Source organism: Phalacrocorax aristotelis, chromosome 23 (assembly GCF_949628215.1).
Source record: "Phalacrocorax aristotelis chromosome 23, bGulAri2.1, whole genome shotgun sequence".
NCBI lineage: Eukaryota > Metazoa > Chordata > Aves > Suliformes > Phalacrocoracidae > Phalacrocorax > Phalacrocorax aristotelis.
The window spans coordinates 2,339,894-2,358,199 of NC_134298.1; the positions used below are offsets into that span (position 1 = coordinate 2,339,894).

The 18,306-nt window shown below is 43.5% G+C and overlaps 1 protein-coding gene across 4 annotated transcripts in view; it reads left to right on the plus strand.

Annotated features, from left to right (window-relative positions):
- Window positions 1-18,306, plus strand: part of MYO1D (myosin ID) — a 163,504-nt gene that overhangs the window by 34,071 nt on the left and 111,127 nt on the right. For all 4 annotated transcript variants that reach the window (XR_012664125.1, XM_075116550.1, XM_075116552.1 and 1 more), the window contains exons 2-11: window positions 4,009-4,217; window positions 5,073-5,166; window positions 5,938-6,103; window positions 7,667-7,720; window positions 8,650-8,745; window positions 9,849-9,965; window positions 11,185-11,388; window positions 13,065-13,210; window positions 13,294-13,408; window positions 14,122-14,292. Coding sequence is in view for 3 of the 4 variants with exons in the window: in XM_075116550.1 (XP_074972651.1) it covers window positions 4,009-4,217; window positions 5,073-5,166; window positions 5,938-6,103; window positions 7,667-7,720; window positions 8,650-8,745; window positions 9,849-9,965; window positions 11,185-11,388; window positions 13,065-13,210; window positions 13,294-13,408; window positions 14,122-14,292 (1,372 nt within the window). In the remaining variant the exon portion in view is untranslated. The remainder of the gene's footprint in view (window positions 1-4,008; window positions 4,218-5,072; window positions 5,167-5,937; window positions 6,104-7,666; window positions 7,721-8,649; window positions 8,746-9,848; window positions 9,966-11,184; window positions 11,389-13,064; window positions 13,211-13,293; window positions 13,409-14,121; window positions 14,293-18,306) is intronic.

Sequence of the window (18,306 nt, forward strand, 5' to 3'; positions counted from 1 at the left end):
CATTTGAAGTTGCATCATTTCCTCGGTAAGAACAGTTTTATTTTTGACTGGAGTGTTTGTCAGGTGGGAGAACTCCTAAATGTGAGTGCTCTCTGGTGGCGAAGATTTCCGCTTCAGTTTTCCGATTTCTGACGTGTTTTCCAATGGCAATTGGATGGGTTGTACATAGGATGTCTGGACCTAAGGGTGTATTATTTTTCAACTCCCTAAAAATAAAAGCGACAAAACAAAGTCTCGGCAGTCGTCTTTTCTAGACAATCATTTCTATACCGTTAAGTGATTTATAGTCTGTGAGCTACTGGTTTATATTTTCTCACTATCAATCCATGTTTTAACAAGGTAATAAAAACTAGCATAAAAACTTCTCATGAAAGAGCTGCTGTTCTTCATCAAAATAACACACAAGCCTTAAATACTGTGACTTTCTTTTTGGCTGCTGAACTAGATTTCAGATGCCAAAGTACTAAGTGAAAAAGTCAGAAGGCAGCGATACAGAAACTATTCAAATAGCATCATTACGGGGACATATTTTCTCCCCAGAGTTGCAGCACAAGATCCTGTGGTTTTCATGATCGATACAGAACGAGGTTTGACCGTGTGGGTGTTGACCCCAGGAGGAGGTAGAGGGGTTCCTTTTATCAAGTGTGCTGTAGATTTCTTTTAATAAAAGAAAAACCACTCCTATGTGTCGCAATCTCAGTACTGAATGATTACACCATCCTCTCTGATGATGAGCTTTCCCTTGATGGAGTGTGTGCCCCGATTGATGAGCCTTTCTGAAAAGCATCGGCTAGCTTCCTCGTCTGCTTTTGTGACCTTGCCTTGCAGCAGAATAGCAAATCCAACACAGCTTGTACCTCCCAGTTCGGACGGCCGTTGTTGGTTGTTTTCTTAAGTTTTCATGAGTTGTTCTTGGGCAAGGAAAACCAAGCATGTCACACCGAAGCAATGCAGCTAGGAAAACAGGCACTGCTGTTCTTGGCCTGCTGCTGTGCTGAGCTGTGCTGTCTGATGAAAAGAGGCTTTATCAGCAAGGAGGGGCGAGGAAGGACAGCTCCTTTTAGGAACATCTAAGCATAGCTCTGGAATTTTAACTCTGGTGCTAAGAATTAAAAAAAAAAAAAAAAAAAAACCAACAAAAACCAGAGATATAAACAGGGATGTCAGTTGTTCATAAACTCCGTATCATTAAAGCCAAGCTTGAGAGATGCCCATTTGTCAAGCGTGGAGGTGGATCCTTCTCCCTCATCTCTATCTGCCTTTTGCCACAGAGGCTGAAGACACAACTTGTCAGTGTCTAGTAAAACCTTTTAAAACTTGCCTTGGAGGCCAAATGTGAGATCTGTTGCCTGAGCCTGGAGCTGCTGGGGAAGCAAGCAGGCAGTGTGTCCAGCGGGTGTGTGCGTCAGCGTCACAGCTGTACCACGTGTGACACAGCTGTCCCTGCTCGAGGGGGCTCCTCCGGAGCGGGGCACTCCGAACAGCCGCCGGCGGGGCAGGCCAGCAGGGGCCAAGCTGGGGGTGCTGCTTACGAGGCAGTCAGGGACACTGAACTGCCGAGGGAGGAAACTTAAACTGTGCTCTGCTACTGAAAGTTTACATAATTCATTACTTAAGAGCTCAGAGTATTGGGTACTGTGATGGTGACTTGGCACTGTGCTTCCATAGGGATGTCCCTTTCTTCCTTTCCCCCCCCTCCTCAGCAGCTAAAAGAAACCCTCTTAGCCTCTCTGTGCTGACAAGGAACCCTCTGGCCGTGTGTCTGGCATTACGGTGTCGCTTAAAACCTCCTCCAGAAACTGCTGTATTTTTGTCATCAATAGTGCCTTCAGTGGTGGTCGTGTGTCTGCTGCGCGGTGACTTTTGGAGAGCAGTCTGTATGTTCTCCATTGGGCAGCTGGCCTTTTCAGATGGCCCAGCTCCAGAAAGATGGGAAGGATTCTGCTGATTCTGATGTCCTTGTAGTGGTTTCCGTTACATATGTATGTCCCAGTGTGATTTGATCTCCTTAACAGAAACAGTATTGCCTGTGTTTGGTTTTTCTTGAGCTCACTTATGTATATGTAGAGTCCCTGGTGCGCTCGTGAGAGGGCAGAAGACAAGCAGCCTGGTCATATACAATCTCCTTGCACCCACGAGTGCCTCACATGTTCAGTATCTTCCAAATACCCCAATCCCCAGCTGCTTTGAGCTTTAAAGATTTAAAATTAGGGGTGGCAGATGACAAGGACAGAGTGCGTGAGCCTTCCTGTGTACCCAAGACTGTCTTCTGGTTTCCTAGTGAATAAACTGGTTTTCTAAGAATTAGGCTGTGATTCTGTATTTCATACCAGGCTTGTGCCTGTTGCTTAGTGTTGTTACCTATGTGTTATTCGTCATTTTTGTCGCAACAGTTAGTTGCTGAGCTGTAGTAGGTATTGCTAATTATAATGGCCTTGTATTTTCTAAAACATTGTTGGTAGCTTTCAAACAGCATATATCTCTTAAAATATAAAATATCTTTGCCTTTTAAGCTTTCTGGTGTTTTGGGAAATGCATATCAGGCCTGCCTTCAGTTAAAACTGAATGCAGGAACAAAAAAAGATGTTTTGCTATTCTTGTGGCTTTTTAGTGAAGTATTTCTGGAGGAAGCTGGAATCAGAGGCAAAATGGCTTTTAGCAAGTGGAATGCTGGTTGCGAGATTATATTTCTTGAATTTTATAACACCTGCTAAAAACTAACCCTGCCAAGACGCTGCAGAAAATTCTCAAATGAACAATAGAAAATGTCAAGCCTGTCACCACATGGGGGTGGTAATAAATTCAATCAAGTAGTGCTAGAATTGGTGCTGGAGTCCATCAGGGATTAGCAGGGCCCTTGTACTCTATGGAGGTGTTCTGGTGCCATCTAATGTTGTAAGGTTTAAATACAGGGTGCAGACAGGTATTTAATAGTAGAAATGCCACTGTTTGCACTTGATCTCTAGATCTGCTGTCATCCTTCCTCCTCCTGAGAAGCAAATGCTGTTTGAGTTCCTCAGCTGTTCATCTGAAATTCCTTCTGTGCTCTTCCGCGGGATAACTTTTCATGAAATGTGAATTTCTTTGGAAATATCTTTTAACTAAACACTTTATCTGTGTTTTTTTAAACAAATTTCAAGTTATTTTCTCTCTGTTTCTTCAAAGGAATACTAAGGACCAGCTAGGGTTTAGGAAGGGTGTAGTTTAGGGTTGTTTTCACATGTTCTTAAAAAGCTTTCACATGTAGTTTAGCCATAGTGATGATATCAAAGTGCCTTCCAGTGAAAAGGATGGAGTGGAAGTTAATTGCTAGAGCTGAAGGACTGTGATTTCCTTCTTGGCTTGTATCTTTGTTTACTTTCTTGCAAATGGGATTAGACCTCTAAGTGAGTGCTTCAAAACTTCTGCTTCTCGGGCCTGAGCTGGGCTATGGACAACTGTAGAACTGAAGAAAGAATTTGCCTTTAAATCCCCTTTATAAAGCAGATTATGTAAACTCATCACAAACTCATATTTGCTAATTGTCAATTGTAGAAACAGTAAATGATATTAATTTAAATCTTGCTAAAGATTTTCTTAGAAACGTTTGTTTCTGGCAGAATGTTAATGGCAACAGAAATACCCAAATACGTAGAAAGCCGGCTTGATTGCATCAGCAAAGCAAAAGTTTGCGGTACTCAGAAATACAGTTGGCATTTGTACCTCAGTAATCTGATCAGTCATGCATCTGTAAGTAAAGTAGCAGTAGAAATTTCCTTTGTAGGTGGTAAAAGTCAAAGCTAGTCCTAGTTCTTAGTCCTTGTAACAACAGGTCTCTACGCAATATGCTAACGTGCCCTCCGGGCCTTGCTGGTCAGATACTGTCCATAGTCAATGTTTTATTCTAATGTTTCTGTACAATGATGGATTGAGGAGTTCACCTGATGAAATGGGCAGCTTGCTTGGAAGCTGTACTCTGAATCTGTGTTTGACTCATTCCCTTTCTCTGTTTTGTCTCATTGCGGGTAGGTTTGAAAAAGGACGGATTTATACGTTTATTGGGGAAGTGGTCGTTTCCATGAACCCCTACAAAAACTTGAACATCTATGGGCATGACATGATTGAGCAGTACAAAGGAAGGGAATTGTACGAGAGGCCTCCTCACCTCTTTGCAATTGCTGATGCTGCTTACAAAGCAATGAAGAGGCGATCAAAAGACACCTGCATTGTAATATCAGGTAAGCTGAAAGAGCTTTTCATGACGATGAACACTTGATCTTTGTGAAATTCTAGGCAGAAGAAGAATAATGATTTGGTTAATGACAGCATTTTATAAAAGAAAACTTCATTAATCTTAAAACAGCTTATTTGCATTTGAATCCATGTGCAGAGACCTTAACAATTATTTCTTATCTAATTCAAGAGCTGGTGTCAGTCATTAGCTTAATCTGTGCATGCAAAGTGATAACTTGAACATGAGTCCCCTGCCTGCCCTGCCTGTGTGAATGGAGAGCAGTGAGAACAGGGTTCCTGTCGCTTTTTAGAGAACTGCTGATTTTTGTCCCTTAGATGACTGGCCACTGTTTTGTTCTCTGTTTTGATGGCCGGGCTGATTGCTTGTCGTGGCTCCAACAGTGGGAGCAGGGCTTGTACCATGAATGGTCGCTATCTGGATCCTGGCACTTCGTTTCCTTGATGTTCCCATGCTTTAGCAGCTCTGAAAAGCAAGAGACCCGAGATGGTGTGCTGAACAGTAGCCTCTTGTATCGCAGTCCCCGGCTCTGCTGCTAGCCAAGCCTCTGCATGCCAGTCTTTCTCCTCTAACAATATTCCTTTTGATCCTCTGTGTGCCAGGCCTTTTACCGACCTGTGAAATCTTACATCATAACTGCTTCTAAGTCAGCGTAGCAGCGACAACCAGGCAGGGTTACGGCTATATTTAGAAAATGTTCAATGTGCACCAAATAAGATTGCTTTAAAAAAAACAGTAATAAAAAACCCAAACACTGTCAGGGTAGAACTAGGATATACTGCTCAGTGATTTGCTGTGCTTTCTTTGATCTGTTGTGTCATCTTTGCATTTGTGCCCTCAGGTGAAAGTGGGGCTGGCAAAACTGAGGCCAGTAAATACATTATGCAGTACATAGCAGCCATTACCAACCCCGGTCAGAGAGCAGAGGTGGAAAGGTAAGGGCTTTGCAGAAAAAGAAGTGAAATTGGTTTGTTTCTGGATCTTTCTCTGTGGGCTGTGTAGTACCATGTTATTAGACAGTCTCTTGCAAGATTTGCATGCTGATTGCACAGAGTTTCCCTAACTTCTTCAGATACTGCTTTTACTTTGGGAATTTTGTGATACTGATTGATAAATTAATGTTAAAAAACCTTAGGAAAAACTCAGGTCTTCAAATTTGCAGAATAAAAACAGTATCTAGAAATCCTGTTTCCTGTGGCAAATTACCTGAAATACGTGTACATTAGAATAGCACGTTGAGTGCAAGGCACGTATTCCATGACCGCTCGGCCTTGCGTACTCCTGCATTGCAAAATGTGCCTGGCAGCCTTAGAGCAAAAGTTTTTGAGCAAAGAATGTGGCTTTCTGCTGAAACAGACTTAGTACCTCTGCGGACAAAAATTTTGAAAATTACTTGCAGAAGAGCTCAGGGAATTGATTTCAAAATTTATGTATGTGAAGGAACTGCATTGTTGATGCTGTTTTCAGTGAGGGAATCTGGTCATTGGTTCCCATTTGGTCAGCTGTAAGGAACATTACCAAATCTCCCAGCTGATTTCCCGTGGGACTGCTAACGTCGTACACATCTGCCCGCATATGTCATCAAAGAGCATCTCTGCTGTTACTAAACTCTTCTTGAGAAACGCCGGTGAAAAACATTTCCATGGTTTGTTTCAGTATACAAGTCTGGAGTTACCCAGTTCTCTTGCCCTTTGTCTGTACTGCAGAGTGAAGAACATACTGCTGAAATCCAACTGTGTGCTCGAGGCCTTTGGCAATGCCAAAACAAACCGAAACGACAACTCCAGCAGGTTTGGCAAATACATGGATATCAACTTTGATTTTAAAGGAGACCCAATAGGTGGGCATATCAATAATTACTTACTAGAAAAGGTAAGCCATGCTCACTTTAAGAGTTAGAGCCTTTTGTGTAGATACTTCTGTAATACGTGCTTTGCCATTGGAAAGTTTTCCTTTCAAATGTGGTATGTCAACAGGTGACATATGAAGGCATAGAATGTCCTTAAATCTAGGGCTTAATTTTTCTTCCAGAGTTAGTATAAGTAACCGAAATGCTGCTGAAGCACTGGCACTGCCCTGTTACTTTAACGCCACTGCTCGCAGAGCTCACCAGGGAAGGGACTAGTGTTACTCAAAAGCATTTGTGCATATAGGTGTGTACTTTGTATGCAGAATAAAACCTGAGATTAATTTAATGTCTGCAAAACTCCTTCCTTATAAGTTTCTGCACTGAGATCTCACTGGTGAATGAAAGGAGAAGATATCTAGGTCTGTAAGTAGCAACGGAATGCTTGAGAAGTGTTATTCTGGAATAATGCCACAGCGTGTGTGATCTTTTAGTATGGTTTTGTGGTGTTTTTTTTAATATATTCCAAGTGATCCTAAGCATTGGTTTTTTCATGTCATTAAGTGGTGGCTGAAAACACTGGAATATGTAAAACACTGTTGAGAAAGCGGGCTTGATCTATTAACAGTTCTTGTTATGTGTGAGACACACGTCTGGCTTTAATTTGTATGTTTGACTGCATCTGCTAACATGCTTTTTTGTTTGTGTTGTTTATGTTTACTTTTCCCATTATTTCCCTGAAGTCTATTTTCAGAATAAACACTTTGTTTTAACAAACAAAACAACAGAACCGAACATTTAACATGTGATACTTTCATGCAAAAAAGGTGTGGGGCTGCAACTGCAGTGACTTAAAGCCTGATCTTTATTTCATATTCTTGACTTGCACCAACTTAAATTTGTTTCTGTTTTGAAAGCAGTCAAAGTTCTGGCCCGACACAAGCAGTTGACAGACAGTGACTTTGCACCGCAGCAGGAACGCATGCCTCGTCACTCTCCATAGCTCAAACCTGTAGCACAAACCTGAATTTCTGCTGTGCTTAACTTTGGTTTTGTGCGTTCCATACTGATTTGGAACAAGTGCTCTGACGATGGAGCTGTCGCTTGCTCCCTAAAACAGTGCCCCTGTGCTAGAGCAGCGCGGTCACTGGTGCAGTGGCTGGGTGCCGTTGGCAGCCTGTCCTGGCACTGTGGACGTGGCTACCAACAGGCCCTGTGGCCTGCAGATCATTTTTTCTGTAGTCACACAGTCCTGTTTTTCATTTCCAGAAATTAAATAACTCTCAAACTAAAATAACGTTTCACTTGACTCTTCTATGAAAGCAGTTCTGGAGTTGTCACATGGGGTTCCTCGTTGGTGGAAGTAGGACATTGCAGCTGTTACACAAGCTGGTCTTTTTGATTATAGACTTCAAACTCCATGGTCATGCCTAGCTAATGATGTTCATGGCAGACTTATCGTAAGATAAGATTAGTTTGGAGGTGTCCTAGCAGTGCTGAACCCATGCATCGGTGTCCAAGGGGAGGTGCTGGGGAAGCAGGCTGCCCACATCCAGAAATACCCATCTTTGTGTTTTGTTTCCCCACAGTCTCGTGTGATTGTGCAACAGCCGGGAGAACGAAGCTTTCATTCTTTTTACCAGGTTTGTATTCGTTTGCCAGAACGAATGACTTTTCTCAAGTTTCCCAGACATGATAGGCAAAATATTTAAAGCTTTCACCCTCTCGTATGTTTTGCAAAGGGTTCCCTTGTTGTTGCGTCTTGGGTGATCTTAGGTTCTTTAGCTCTTTGAAGAGGCCTGGTCTGGGGAAGGAGCATGGGAAGATTTATTTTTTTCTGTCCTGCATTCCCATATTAACACATTTGTAAACTTAAAAGCAGGCTAACTAAACAAATATGGTAGAATATTGGACTTTGACTCACTGTTTTATTTGTCATAAGTCTAATCCCTCTGTTTTCTCTTGAGGCCTTTAGTCCATATGGAAGTAATCTTATTAAACCAAGTTGACTTTCTTTGAGTTCTTTTTAATGTCTTCCATGTTGTATGGTGGTTCCCTTGTGCGTCCTTTGGGGGAAACGGTTGACTTATTAGTATAACCTTTATTCTCAGTTTTGCAGTGAGGGAAATGTAGGTTTGTTTATTTTTTTTCCCCGCTCGTTCAGTATCCGTGACAGCATGTTAGCACCTTTCTCATGACTGTGTCTTTTCCGTGTTGGAAAGTCTCTGAGTAGAGCAGAGAAGGTAAATGTGCTTGCTGAGACACATCTGTGGCGTGTCACAGATGTAAACATGTCTGGTCTGTGAAGAGGTTCAGGCTTGTTTTCTAAACGGTTGTGTCACTCAGAAGGATGGTCATCTGGGCAGCGTCCTTCTGGTGGTCAGAGCCCTGCAGCGGTGCAGACCGTGTATCTTGCACATGCTGTGCTTGTGACTCCAGATACTGTAGCCAATTCTTCTGTAGCAGTAACTCAATGCTTTTATGATTTTGCTTGTCAAGCAGATGAATCAGAAACAGAAAAAGGAAGGATTTTATTTTTCATTCACCATTTCTTAAAATCCTCTTTGTACAGCTCCTCCAGGGGGGTTCTGACCAGATGTTACGTTCTCTCCATCTTCAGAAGGATGCATCTGCATACCACTATATCCGTCCTGGAGCACAGATAAAGGTGAGGGTGCTGTTAGTGAGTTAGAGGTAATTTGTCTTAAAATTGTAAATGCTTCTTGAAATACTTAAAGTACTGCTGAGCTAGCAGAAGCTGAGACCAATATTTACGGGATGAATGTTGAAAGGTGACACTGATGTGCTATTTTTAATTGAGTTTCTGGCCCTAGAAGACAAACATAGGTGTACTTGTGCCTACTACGTTTGTGTCTGCTTATAAAAAACAGTCAAATGTAGTAGCAGAGACATCACCTTCGTTAATAAACGCAGGCATAGATAGTGGACCCATTACCAGTGCAGACTGTTCATGCTTCATGATGGGTAACTTACACTGCTTTCAGGACCAAAAAGCCATGAGGACTCTTGTTTTTACAGTAGGAGCATGTAAGTTACTGAAGCATTCATTCTTCATATCTGACTTATCCTCAAGGGGGCCATCCAAGCAGGAAAGAATGGAACAAACCCATGAAGTTTTTAGGACAACAAGATCCTGAACACTTTAAATATGTCTGGAGTTGTCCCTAGTGTTGTCCCTCCAATGCAGGGTCCAGAAGAAGGCTCCCTGATTTCCTGACTGCTTTCTTGGGATGCTCTTTGGCAGACAAACCCACAGACCTTCTCAGATGCCTTCTCCCGGAATCTGCCGTGAAAACAAACCCAGATCATTGGGGGGGGGCAGAGTCTCATCTTGAGAAAGATGGTCACCAGAAACGTACCGCTGGTGCTGTGCAGCTTCTTCTCAGAGGGCCTGTGACTGCGCTACTTGTAACTGTGGGTCTGATTTTATTATGAATTGCTTCTACACTTTCATGATAAACTCCATTGGGAAAGTACAGATCTATTTACTTGTGCTGCAATGGATTTCTGTATCCCAATGCTGCTAGTATACGTGTGTGTACAATGTGGGGTTCAGCCTACAAGTGTATGGTATGGCATTAGGATCAGTTGAAAAAGTCTTACGGTGGTGCCACATATATATATATATATATATATATATATATATATAGTGAAGCATGTGTCTGTTTCCCATGGGCTTGCAAAGTCTTTGCTGTCTCACAGTTGACTTCCATTAAGCGCCTCATGTCCTGAACGTCTCTTTCCCGTCAGTGTTCCATCAATGATGGTGCAGAGTTCAAAGCAGTAGCGGATGCCATGAAAGTGATAGGCTTCAAGCAAGAGGAGATTCAGACCGTCTACAAAATCGTGGCAGCCATTCTTCACTTGGTAAGCTCTCTGCCCGCGGGTATGAATAGGCTGTTCTTCAGGAGGGCTCAAGTACACCTGTACTTCCAGCAGCTCTAATTTTCTTGCTGCAGAAGCAGTTGGAAGATCTGTTGGCTGGAAAAGCGTATACAGTTTACAACTTCCAGTGGTGAGTGAAATTCCTTGGTGAAATAGGACGCTGCGGTCATGATGGAAGATCACATTTATTCCTGCATATTCCCGATCCCAAAAGAGACATACCACAAACTACTAGGAGCTGTTGAATGTTCTCCACAGGAATTGTTTGTGTTCAGCGGTGAGGGGGTAGGGAGCTCTTGCTCACTATCCTTCTGACCCCTTTTGCCCTCACGCTCACATTCGCAACTGTGATTTTGCTGAAGGGATGGTACTTCACTTCACGGTGGAGGCTTGAGCACAGCCAGATACAGGAGACCACTTAATTCTCTGTATTCTGATGCTCAGGAAATCCTTCCTTTGCCCATATTCTCCTGGGACCCACAGTCTGCTCCCGTGAGCAGTGTCCTTGGCCTCAGATCTTACGCTTCCTTGAGGAGAGGGGGCACCTCAGGGGGCAGGAGGAAGGTGGCAAAGAAAATGGTAGTTTTTTTCCAATTTTTTCTCCTCCTTGGAGTAGTTGTGCTGGAGAGGGAATGGAGGCAGAGTCAGGCCGAGCAGATAGGGTGTGGGACCTCTCCTGCAAATAGTGCATGCTATTGCTTCTTAATTCTGGCTCTGCAGGTGTTCAGTAGCAAAGCTGTTGTGGTAGCGTGCTGTCAGTCCAGTGCCATTAGCAGTGCCGACTTGTCAGCTTCCCCCGAATATTCACGTTACCTTTGTGGCAATAGCATTACAATAAGAACTGCAGCCTAGCGTTTTCTTGGCGAGCTGCAGTGAAGATGAAATGCTACCTCCAGCGTTTGTATGCTTAATGTCATTACTCTGCATCTTGAGACACTGATTAAACCTCTGGAAGTGTTTGATGTAATTTCTTTTCAAAAGCTGAGCTGAACACCGAGCAGGAATGCTTTTCTTTGAGTCAGGCTTTGCTGCTTCCACTGATGTTAGAGCTTTGTGGGTACCTGGATGCGCAAGGCGCGCCCTTCTTACATGTTAGGAGACTGACTTGAATAGCAGGTGGTATACGGATGAACTTGGGGTGTCCTGATTCACATCAATAAAAGACAGAATGAGAAATCGAGTTTCTTGCTACTTATTGCAGGGGAACTTGAAGTTTTCTGTGGATGGTGATACGCCTGTAATAGAAAACGGCAAGGTTGTGTCAATCATCGCGGACTTGCTGTCAACAAAATCTGACATGGTGGAGAAGGCTCTTTTGTTCCGGACTGTAGCTACGGGTCGGGATGTCATTGACAAACAACATACTGAACAAGAAGCCACCTACGGCAGAGATGCCTTTGCAAAAGTGAGTTTAAATTTCCTTTTTCTGCATCTGATTTTGTGTGTGACTAACTCAGATGCATTTCTTTTGTTTTTGCCTTTTGGTTGAGTTGTACTCAGTGCAGCAAAGAATGGTGATGCCTGAGGAAGGCATTCAATATTGAATCACCTTCATAACTGCATATTTTTCAATGCTCAGGTCCCAGTGGGATTCCTGGGTGGATCAATAAGCTTGCTGAGACACAGGAATTCTGTACTTCATGCAGATTTATTTCTGAATGAGTGCGCTCCTGTGTTCTACAGGGGAACTGCACAGCAATCGCGTCCCTCCCCTGGCAGTGACACAGCATGCACCAAACCAGCAGTGCTTGCAGCACATGCAAGAGGGTTGGGAGCTGCAAGCCTGGCTTCTGGCAGCTGCAAAAGGGATACAGGGTACAGGGCTGAGTATTTTGCAAAATATTCCTGACTTCATTTAGCAGTTAAATTCAAAGAGTAGAGAGTGGAACTGTAACGTCTAGAGCTCAGATTGGAAACCCAAAGCACTGTCTTTTTTTTTTGGAAAGATGGATACTGATGACCGAAGGAATGACAATTGTCCTTCCTTTGCTAAGAAATCAAAAGACAGGGGAAGAACAGATGAAGTTAAAAAAATACTTGATCATTAACTTGACTTTTTTTTCCTAAGATATACGTTTGCACAGCTTTGCAATACATTTTGAACATGCAGACCGTGAAGATACCTATGCCTACAGAACATTTTCTTTTTGAAAGGTGAACAAGAATATTTCACTGCCGTTGTGTTCGGTTGGTAGATTCTACAACTGAACTCTCACTTGCTCTTCAATTCCCGCTCTGCTCTGCACTGCTGAGGCCTCACCTTGAGTGCTGTGGGCAGTGTTGGGTGCCACAGTGCATTAAGGATATAAAGCTGCTACTAGAGAGTGTCCAGAGGAGGCCACGGAGTTGGGGAAGGGTTTAGAGGGGAAACCGTACGAGGAGCGGCTGGAGTCCCTGGGTTTGTTCAGCTGGAGCAGAGGAGGCCGAGGGCAGCCTCATGGCGCTCTGCAGCTCCCTCCCAAGGGGAGGAGGAGGGGCAGGGCTGGTCTCTGCTCTCTGGTGACCAACGCCAGGCCCTGAGGGAATGGCAGGGAGATGTGCCAGGGCAGGGTTAGGCTGGGTATCAGGGAAAGGTTCTTCCCCCAGAGGGTGGTGGAGCCCTGGAACAGGCTCCCCAGGGAGGCATCACGGCACCAGCCAGGCAATGGTCCAGAAGCACTTGGCCAAGGCCCCCAAAGACACGGTGTGAATTTGGGGCTGTCCTGTGCAGGGACTCGATGGTCCTTGTGGGCCCCTTCCAGCTCAGGGCATTCTGTGATTCAGTATTGTTAAATTTTTCTCAGGTGTGGAAGTTACTGGGCAATTGAAAAGCAGACTGGAATCAAATTAGGGGAACCACTGTACCTTGTAACCTCACTAGGATTTAGCCTTTATGTAAATGAGTTTTGGAAGAAAGAAAAAAATTATTTTCATAGACTATTTTCTTGTAAGTAGCTGTTCACTTGTAGCAGAATGCTGTCGGTAGCTTTTGTTTAGTTAGGGCAGCTTCTTGAATTGCGCTTTGTAGCACCATGTGTTGCATTTACCAGAAAGGACTGAGACAGATGCAGGCAAAATTCCTCAGTATTTGTTTCCTGGCAGGCTATATACGAGCGCCTCTTTTGCTGGATTGTGACACACATCAATGATGTGATTGAAGTGAAGAACTATGACACTACAATACACGGGAAAAACACTGTCATTGGCGTTCTGGATATCTATGGCTTTGAAATATTTGACAATAACAGGTGAGCCTCGTTGTTAGAGCACAGTGCTGTGCTCTCTCCTTTCCCAAAAAATTCATTACCTTTTTTTCCTCATGTTTTTGCAGTTTTGAGCAATTTTGCATTAATTACTGCAATGAAAAGCTACAGCAGCTCTTTATTCAGCTGGTTCTAAAGCAGGAGCAGGAAGAGTACCAGCGAGAGGGAATTCCCTGGAAGCATGTGAGTGATTTGGCAGGGGAGGGAGAGGTCTGTTTGAGGTCAGTGTACCAAAATAAGTCCCAGATCTACAGTCGCTCCACATGTATGCTCCCATCGAAGTCGATAGGACATCTGTGTCCACGCCAGCTGTACTGTCAGACTTGCTGTATGGAAATCAGGCTGTGGAAGAAGCTAACCATTTATCTCACAACATTTCTGTTTGCCATGGTTTGGGAAAAGAAGTAACTCCAGGTCTGAGTTAAAACATACTGTGGTATCTCTGTGATGCCACACACATCACTGTGTGTTTCTGTTCTGAGGGCTTATGTATTTTGTCTAGTTGTAGATATTCAAGTATAAAAATCTTGAGTCCTGCTGTTCAAATTCCTTTTATAATGCTGGGGACAAGATGTGCCGTTTTCACCATGGTGACTCTGTGCAGCTGAATTTTAAAAGGCATTTTAAAGTGTGTTCTGTAGCAGTTGATTTTTAGCAGAGTTCTCAAGATTTACGTGAGGTGTTTGAAAGATCACCTTCTCTGCTGTTTAGTGGTGCTGTTTAGTGCTTAATTTTACGCTAGTGATCGATGTATTGGAAGCTGATTGCTTCTTCTGTGAGTGGTGGGCCCCATTCTCTCTGTCAGACACATGGTGCTGTCCTTCAGTGGCCAACACTGGTACTCTTCTCTTTCACTAGCCAAAGTCACAAATATACCGTTTTTTTGGTTTTTACAGATTGATTACTTTAACAATCAGGTCATTGTTGACCTGGTAGAGCAGCAGCACAAAGGGATCATTGCCATTCTGGACGATGCCTGCATGAATGTTGGAAAAGTTACAGATGAGATGTTCCTCGAGGCTCTTAATAACAAGCTAGGGAAGCATGCTCATTTCTCCAGCAGGAAGGTAACGTACTCCTCTGTCCCTTCAACACCTGCTTCCTTTCCTGTGTGATACCTTTTCTGGATTTTTAGGCATAATGGAATAAGGGAAAGACTTGAAGGGTGGCTGGAGTTGGAATTGTTACCATCGAGTATGAAATGAAGTGTCTAAGCACAACAGCAGCTCCTAACTATGGAACAGGCCCTCTGGTCTGGGTTTAGGTCGCGCCTCGGGCGGCCCCGTATCCGGCAGAGGGAGCTAAAGTATGTCCGATGTGAGATCAGTTTTATTCCAGGCATAAAAGTGCCTTGACATATCATGATGTCATCTGTAACCAATCGATGCGCAGTTTCAACCCATGTGATGTTCTTCCCCGGCTGCTCTAATACATAGTGACAGTGAAATTATTCACACTTCTGCTTTATTACAGTACTGGGATTTTTTTTCCTCTTTTTTCATCATCATTGGCTACAAAATATGTTCATCTCAGATTGCACCGATGATCATCCAGGCCCCTTGACTTGCTTTGGTTTTGGTACAATGTATGAATTTAAAAGGCTTTATTTATTCCTCACTTGGCAGCGTATTGAAAACACAGTCACCAGCCTGATCAGTTTGAGAAATCTGAGGGCCTTTAACTGAGAGACGTTGTTTGAAATACATCGTTCAGAATGCTGGTTCCCCCTTCTCCCTCCCACCCCAGTGCATTGTTTTATGTAGGTCAGAAATACAAAATTAGCATGGTTGTATAAGAGATGTGCTAAAGGCTGCCTCCAGGGAGGCTGAATATAAACAATAGATCTGGATGTGGCTTGTTTGGGTAGAGGCTGGGATGAAAATAAAATATCCACTTTTTCCTCCCAGAGGTGGCTTTCCTTAAGTGCCCTTTAGCTGCAGCACACCTGCCAGCTCTTCTGCCCTGTGCACCCTAGCCGAGGAGGGGGAACCAACAGGGAATCTTGCTTTCCGCATTAACCTAGATTCTACGTGCTTAAGCAGCAGATGCGTAGCGTGTTCTGAGTAAACTCACCTGAAAACAAGCATTTTCATGAAGCGTAGCCTGGGTTTCTACATTTTAATGCAAATTGCTTCCTTTAGTAGTACTAATGATTGTGATTAGTGAAGCCTGGGGGGATGGAGTCTTAAATGCTCTGCAGCAGGGTAGTGTGGGAAGTGGTCCAGCTTCTGGAGCTGTCTAGTCAATAGGCGGAAGCTGGTAGAGAAAGAAGTTCCATTTCTGTCCTGTCCTTGGTCCCGTGTCTGCTAAGGTGGCGTGGTTCCATCACAGAGAGAGCAGGTGGTACTTTGATACAGTGGGGAAAGGGACTGGATTTCATGAAGTATGTGGGAGGCTATAAAATGAAAATTAAAAAAAAAATAAAAGTCTGTCTGAGTCCTTACCTTCAGGAGTCCCTTCACAGCATAGGAGACATTAAAAGAAAATACTGCCAGTTGCAGCATTCCTCGGTAGGGGGTGGCATTGTCAGGAAACTGCTTGTGCAGACTGAGAGGGAAACAAGGAATACTGCTATAAATAACGTTTAGGGAGGGCATGATGTATCTTCCTGGCTTGCTAATTTCTAGTTTAAATCAATATAGCCTTCACAAAATTGACCCATAAAACTCTCAGCATCATAATTATTTTTTTCCCTCTCTCGCGTCTTTGGAGATGTCCTTTACCAGTATCTAAATACCTTCCTCAGTCCCATCTAGAACTGCTGTAGGAAACCTGAGCTTTCTAAGACAGCCTCTTCTAGCTTGAATTAAAACACAGGTCTTGATTTCATTTCGTAATTTGCCTTGTAGACTGCAGTAGTTCTGTCCAGATACTGTGAAATTCAGCATAGACGGAAGCTGTTCGTAGAGAGTTAAAGTACATGTGCTGTGTTATGGGAACAGCTCCCATCTTTCAGCCTGAGTTAATGCTTCACTGCTCGCCTGTAGAGCAGGTTGCACACTGGCTCCATGTGGATGAGCTCTAAGGGGCTGCTGTGCCCTAAATAGTAGTGTCCTAGTTTGTGTACTGCATGTCTGATCTGCTGCTGTCTGCTTGGTTGTTCTGGTGAAAGCCAAGCAAACCAGGAAAAATACTGGCAAACACTTCCACTACGAGTATTTGTGGCAAAATTTTCTGCTCTTAGAGCATGGGTCATCCTTCTCTGGATTGTCTAATGCTAATCTAGATCTGTAGACATGCAAACTATTCTCATCGTACTTCTCAACATCACAGGTTCTTTTCTCAACGTCTTTAAGTTCTGATTTTTTTCAATTGATCTTATACTTTTGAATGCTCAAGTGCAGTGATAGTCTATGAATTCCTAAATCGTCAAACCGTGGAAAGTTCTCATTAGGCTCAATCTCAAACTGATTGTGAAGGGAAGAGTGTGAGAAGGTCCATTCTAGTCCACCTGATGTAGTATCTCCCAAGACAATAGTGGAGGTCTAAGCAACAGAAGAATATGGGACAAATGCATAATGCTAAATCTATATGCTCCCAGTCTCCAGTGCTCTGCAGTCCAGGAACCTCCTGAATCAGGGCTGGTGTCCTTAATAGTTCGTTCTTGTCCTGTCCTGTCCTTAGAATTCCACAACTTAGACACTCATGTGAAGAGCTCCTTCCTTCCCATTTTCCTCCTTTCTCCCTTCTCCCTTTTAGGTTATGTCTGTGGCCTCCTAGTTCCTCAACAGCAAAACATGGTTTGTGGTGTCTTTCAATACATCATCTCCATGTTGTTTGCGATCATCTCCTGGCATTTCTGTGTTAACGTGAAGAGGCTTAATTCATTTGGCCCTTCCTCCTGTAGCACAGTCAGTACTGTTGATCGGTTTTGCCCTTCATCAAGCCTTTTCCAGTTCTGCTGCGTCCTTATTGGGATGGAGAGTAGTTAAGATACTTGTTGGGTTGGGAATGGACAGTTTGGGCCCCATCATTTGCTATCAATTTTGGCTTTTCTCTGTATCACTGTGTATATGGAGAGTTTCATTTGCTCTTCTTTGCCATTCCTTTAGCCTCTCATGTCTTCCTGCAGTTCTTCACAGTCAGCCTTTACTTCCCTGAATAATTAAGTACCACCATCAAGCCTGATCACCTTCCTATTACTGTCAGATCATAGCTTATTTAAGACAATGTTGACAGAGCAGACCTCAGCACGGGCCCTGCAGGACTCCGGTATCCCACCTTTCCAGCAGTTATCTGCGTGAGGACCCTTCCTCTTATCTTTCACAGCAGCGTGAATTCTTTGATGTGTTAGTGAGGAACCTTGTGAAAAGGCTCAGAGAAATCCAAGCAGACTATCACCTGTATCAAAAGACTTGCTTTCTTTCGTTTTAATAATTTCAACTGATTTGCCCAGTAGACAAAGCTCAGAATCACCCCTTAAAAAAACCCCAACCTAGCATCATGTTAAGCCCCTGCCCAGTCTCTCCAGTACTGGATGAGTTTGAAGCCAGAACCTTGTGCAGCCAACTGTGTCCCATCTGGCAGCAACAGTTGCTTCATTTCGTTATGTTTTTGCTTGTCTTATACCTCTGCTCTTGACATGTTGGTTTGCGATGTATGTTTTGGGTGGTTGAAAAAGGGCGTTACGTCCTCCATGGCCCCTTGGTGGGGAACACAGCTACAAAAAGAAAAATGACTTTGTTTTCCTGGTATGTCCTCATTTCTTCATTTTCTCTGAGTTCCTTCTGCACCTTGGTCATCTATCAGCTCGGCAGACCCTGGCATGCTTCCTGCTCCTGCCGTGCTGGACTTCTTACAGCTTTGTAACCTTCTGGGTATCTTGTTACTCAAACTTTGGTGTTTCCATCTTGTGATTTTTTTTGTAAATAAAAATTATATATATATTTTTATTTATTTACATCTGTTCTGTCAGTTTGAGCCAATCTACTTTCTACTCTTGGACATGGGTAAAGCTTTTTGGAGGATATCTTCCTGCTTCTGATAATCTCTCCTGCCCTGCAGTTTAACCATGCTAATTTCCTCTTACTTTCCCAGGACTTTGGGTGGATGGTAGATGCTGGTGGTCCTTGGTGTTTTTA